The sequence below is a fragment of the Poecilia latipinna genome, unplaced genomic scaffold (genome assembly GCF_001443285.1).
Source record: "Poecilia latipinna isolate Pla-1442-1.1 unplaced genomic scaffold, P_latipinna-1.0 Scaffold168, whole genome shotgun sequence".
NCBI lineage: Eukaryota > Metazoa > Chordata > Actinopteri > Cyprinodontiformes > Poeciliidae > Poecilia > Poecilia latipinna.
Window position 1 is genome coordinate 480,273 of NW_015112784.1, and position 5,588 is coordinate 485,860.

The window sequence follows — 5,588 nt, forward strand, 5'->3', positions numbered from 1 at the left end:
CCCATTTGTGCGGCACACACACACACACGCATATACACACACACACACACACACACACCTACACACACACACACACACACACACACACACACACACACACCTACACACACACACATACACACACACACCTACACACACGCATACACACACACACACACACACACACCCAGACATTTCTGAAGCTATCTCTTGTTCTGCTGTGGTTCCGTCTCTATCTGTGGCTCCTCACTCTGTGATAAATGGTCTGGTCAGGATCCGGGCCTGCCGGGTGGATGAGGGTCACGTTGCCATGGTAACCGGAACGGAGTCCGACTTCCCCTGCCCCGTGTGGGTGGAGGCCATCTTTGTTTCTCAGTGTCGTTATGTCTTCGTTCTTTTGTCTTTTCTGTCCTCGTTACGTAGTTTTTACATCACTTCCTGGTTTGCTTTCGTTCTTCTTCTTCTGTTTGATTTTTGCAGTGTAATCAATACGTTGAAATGAAAATGAACGTTACAGAATCTTTACAAATGATTCATTCATAAAATACAATAAGAAAACAGTGAACCATTGAAAATATGAAGCATGAAAATGGCCTATAGTTGGAAATTTATTTGAAGTTCACCATTTTTACTTCTTGTGAAATAAAGAAAATTATCAAACAGATCAAAGTTTTCCTTGTTTTTCTTAGGAAAACATTGAATTACTTGCTTCCAGAAACAAGCATTAGATGAGAAATTAGAGAAAAAAAACAGAAGAATTTAAGCAAAACATTGAAAAACCTCAGAGACCAAAGAAGCCCAGATTGATTCCAGGAAGGTTCTGGTTCTGTAATCGGTTCTGTTTAGTTTGTGAAAACCTTCATGACTGCTGCTTGTTTTAAAATGATTAAAGTGTCTCCTCGCCCCTCCAGGCCGTACCAGTGTGGCCACTGCTCCCAGTCCTTCTCGCAGCCGTCGGAGCTGAGGAACCACGTGGTGACGCACTCCAGCGACCGGCCCTTTAAGTGCGGATACTGCGGCCGCGCCTTCGCCGGCGCCACCACCCTCAACAACCACATCCGGACGCACACCGGAGAGAAGCCGTTCAAGTAAGTAACAGTGAGTACCCCCCCGCCCAAACCTCAGCTCCACGCCTCGCTCTCTGTTAAAGCCGTTTCCTGCCCGGTGCCTGGTGCAGCGCCCCCACAGGCCAGGAGGGGAACAGGTTGCTCAGAGGGTTTGGTTGTTTTGACTCTGAGCAGAAAGGAAGAACCGCAGCAGCTGGAGGTGGAGCAGATGGTGAAGTTCTGGTTCCAGTAGAACCGAGCCTACCGGACCATCAGGAGGAAACACATCCTGAATGTTTTGTGTCTGGAAATCAGAGATCCAAACTGGCATGATGCGAAAAAAAGAGTTTCCATTGCAGTTTGCGAAATACACAAATTTTGATACGGCTGAAAAACCACCTGGAACTTTTTATTGAAAAATGTGACTTTTAAAAGCTTGCCGTATTTCCTTTGAGCAAATCTATTTCTGAAATTCAGAATTATGGAAACGTAGTGGGAGCTGTTGAAACGCATCACATCTCAGTCCCAACACATCCAGTCGACGCTCCACTGAGGGCCGATACTTTTAATGTTTTCTCTTTTCAGCTTCCTTCGTCTGGTTCTGATCTGGTGGCGATGCTGTCGGCTCCGAATAACTTTAAAATCCATCCACAGGCGGCTGCGTCCAGAACGCAAATTTATTTCATCACACATTATATGTTAAAAACGGAGCATCTGATGTTTGTCTTTGGTTGGATCTTTATTACAAACATTTAAATTCAGGATTTCCTCACAAAAACTCTGAATTTCTGCAACTATAAATATGAAGAGCATGAAGATGCATATCAAGGAAAACTAATTCTCCACAAGTACGTTAGTATACATCGACCACAGCAGCTGAGATGTTTTAGTTTTAGCCGTTGTTTCACGAGGGAATTAAAAGCTCTACGTTCTGTTCTGTTTATTGTTCTGTGACGTCGCTTTGGGGTCGTTCAGGCAGAAGTCTGATTGTGTCGCATTTAACTAGTAGGATGAACGTCCATGCAAAAAAATCAGATTTCAGAAAACAAAAGTCAGAACTGAGCATGAAGACCTGCAGCTGAACCTCAGCTGATAGCCACGTTGTAATCAATCTTTTCTTTCCTAATCTGCCTCATTTCCATATTTTCCTCTCACTGAAGATGGAAACGATTAGAAGGAGAAGCTCTCTGCTGTCGGCTGCCATCCAATCATGGCGACCAGGATTCCCCCGGTGGACAAAGAGGTCGACATGTAGGCAGAGCGAGAGGAAGAAGAGTTAAAGAGAACAGGATTAAAGACTGGAGCAGAGGGGGATCTGAGGAAAACAATTAACATCCTTAAAAAGCAATTAGCGATGCCATTCTGTCATCGACGTGAAGAGCATGAGGGCGACGGATGAAATGAATGTCTGAGGAAGTTCGAGGAGGAACAAAAGATCAGGGAGTGAAAAGTGGAGCGACTGAAAGCAAATCAGCGTTCCTAATGAGCCGAACCTGTTCATCAGCACTTCAGAGTCTCTGTAGGCGCGGCCGGGACAAAGACAATCACCGACGGTCGTCACAAATCCTTACTGGATCGATGGCCTCCGAGAGTTATCGCCTTTCAGACGGAGCAGCGGACAGATTAAAGCTGCCACTGTCACTTTGTCAGGAGGAAAACGCTCGACTTTATCTTCCTGCAGAGGCGACGGAGGCAGGCGGTCGGAGAAGACGCTCTTACATCCTGACTGCTGGTTTCTGACTTTCTGCTCCAGACTTTAAAATGATCTGAGGAACCACAGGTACCACTGGAGGAGACGAGTTCTTCTGCCTTTTTCATTCACTTCAACATAATGTTTGATTTCTTACAAGCGTTTCTTCCTGACCTATCTTTTCAGGATAAAATGGTTTCAGTAACGACATCTGGGTTCCAACCAGATCATTTCACTTTCTGCAAAGCACAACAACTAACAGATGTTTTCCTGTCTGGTGGTCCAGTAGGCTCGGTTCAGTTGGGACAAGAACTTTCCAGCTGCTGTGGTTCTCTTTCACAAACCAACCAAACCCTTTCAGTAACCTGTTCCCCTCCTGGCCTGTGGGGGCGCTGCACCAAGATCCACTGAAGGAAACGACACAAAACCCTGTGAAGACACTGAGCGCAGCTTCCTTCTTCACTAAATGTAAATAAAAGGAAGTGGCGTCAGATTTTAGCTGCTGTAGGATTTCTCTGTAGTCTTTGGTTAAAAAAAAAAAAAAAACGCCTGCTAGCGCTAAGCTAGCTTGTTTGTTTTGGTTGTATTTACCCAGAATGCACTGCGCTGTAGTCCACTTCCTGCGTTTGGAGAGGTCTCTGGTCCGCTTGGTGTTCACATATGCATTGAAACCGAACCAGAGTTCACTTCAACAGAACCCAGACCGAGGCTTGGAGGCGGACCAGAGTCCGATTAGCGTTCACACATCAACAAAAGAACTCATTGGACTGAAGCGGACTGAACAGGGAACCAGCCTCCAGTCCAGATGGTCAGCAGATCCTGGAGATATAAAAACTGACATGAAATGAGACGCTGATTTCTACAGTCTGTATCCCAACATATGCTCTATTCAGACTGAGACGCCACAAAGCAACACATTGATCAAAGACAATGAAACGGTTTTATGTCCCTAAACATCGGTTTCATTTCCTCACATTAAACAGATTCAGTCAAATCAGCAGCTTAGCTGCCAGGTTAGGAAACAGAACCGACACCAAGAACAATAACCTGGTTTTCATTCATATTGGTATTTAAATGGACCAGTGGGGTTTTGGTAGAGTTCTATGGATTCTGTGGGTAAAAGCTGAATTTCTCCCTGTGCTGCAGAGGCTTCATCCTCCCCTGTGTCTGTCCCAGCAGGCGGTCAGTTTCCATCAGGCTGTAAATGAACACAATCGGAAGCGGTTTGTCTCATTTTCTACCTGCTGCACAGCGCAGATTAAGATAAGAGGAGATCTTAAACTCCACTGATCCTTAAGGGAAACTGATTAAAGCTCCTCTGTCAGGTTGTCAGGACAAACTTCTCAACATTATTTTTCCCTGCTGCTCAGCAGCAGCCGGTCGATGGGCTGCAGACGAGCCGCCTGCTTTCAGACCCGCTTTGTTCTGCAGAACCGACTTCATGTTCGTCCTGCTGGATCAAAGCAGCAGCGACAGACGGTGATAAAATCAGACAAATAAGCGCAGCAGCAAACACCGTAAGGCGAGTTCAGTTAGAGACGAAGGTAGAAATGATTAGAGATCAGAACCAGGTGTGTTTAAACTCTCAGTTCTACTTTATTTAACCAGTTCAGCTGTTTATAGCCATCAACACAATATTCTCTGTAGTCGATACGTCCTGCACAGAACCTCGGTCCAGAAGAACCTCGGTCCAGAAGAACCTCGGTCCAGAAGAACCTCGGTCCAGAAGTTTAACCTGTCAGGCAGAGAAAGTGATAAACAGATGAACTGATTATTATGAAATATGTCTGAAAACAGCTGAAGTGAAAACCTCGATCCTTGACGGTTTGTTCACCCGTTTGGTCCAGAGCAGCAGTGGGCAGCTCCAGGCCTGGAGGCCTCCTGCCACTTTTAGATGTGTCTCTACTTCAACACACCTGAGTCAAATATGAGGTCGTTAGCAGAACCTGACTGCACTGAGGAGGAGATTCAGCTGTTGGATCCAGGTGTGTTGGACCAGGGAGACGTCTAAGAGCTGCAGGACTCGGCCCTCCAGGACCAGGACAGCCCAGCCGTGGTCCACAGTCTGGACCTTTTCTCCACTCAAAGTACCGCATCCAGAACCATTTCTGAGCTGGTCTCGGTCCGGTTCTGGTGTGAATACAGACGAGCCTCAATCTGAACCAACTACATGAAATCAGCATCTTTCTGGACTTCACAGGCCACCGTAGCTGAGCAGCATGTGAGCCTTCAGTGTTCAAGCAGGACCTCCATGTTTGTTCCTCCATGTTTGTTCCTCCATGTTTGGTTCCTCCATGTTTGTTCCTCCATGTTTGTTCCTCCATGTTTGTTCCTCCATGGTTCTGTGTTTGGACTCGCCCACATCATTCCTGTCCAATGGGAGCAAAGATTGTCACCCACCTGGCTTTGTCATAGTCCGTTTGAAAAAACCCAATGTGAAGGGAAACTGCAACAAACGAAGAAAATAAAGTCCAGTTTTAGTCTGCAGAGCGATTTGCTGGTGTGAACTCACTGCAGGCCTCCTGGTGGACAGACGGACGGACGGTTGGATGTTTCTAAGCAGTAACTCGGACTGAAACACATGAATCAAACATTTGAGGATTTTTGGAGGATTGTCCCTGAAGCTGAGCTCTGCTCTTCATCACCTCCTCCTCCTCTTCCTCCTGTCCATCTAACAGCATGTTAGTCCTGTTTCTGCCCCGTTAGGTCCAATATTTCTGCTCAGCGTTCTCTTTGAGCCTACACACACACACACACACACACACACACACACACACACACACACACACACACACCTTGATATCCATTTAAATGCTCCCGCCGCCCCTCCAGCTCAGACTAAAAGCTCCTTCTCTTCTCTGCTGCTATTGGAA

The 5,588-nt window shown here is 46.3% G+C and overlaps 1 protein-coding gene across 2 annotated transcripts in view; it reads left to right on the plus strand.

Moving 5' to 3' along the window:
* Positions 1-5,588, plus strand: part of prdm6 (PR domain containing 6) — a 104,241-nt gene that overhangs the window by 92,407 nt on the left and 6,246 nt on the right. The window contains exon 8 of one of the 2 annotated variants that reach the window (XM_015029958.1): positions 891-1,077. In XM_015029958.1, coding sequence (XP_014885444.1) covers positions 891-1,071 — 181 coding nt within the window. In that variant the 3' untranslated portion in view covers positions 1,072-1,077. The remainder of the gene's footprint in view (positions 1-890; positions 1,078-5,588) is intronic. The other variant, XM_015029957.1, reaches the window with a different exon arrangement.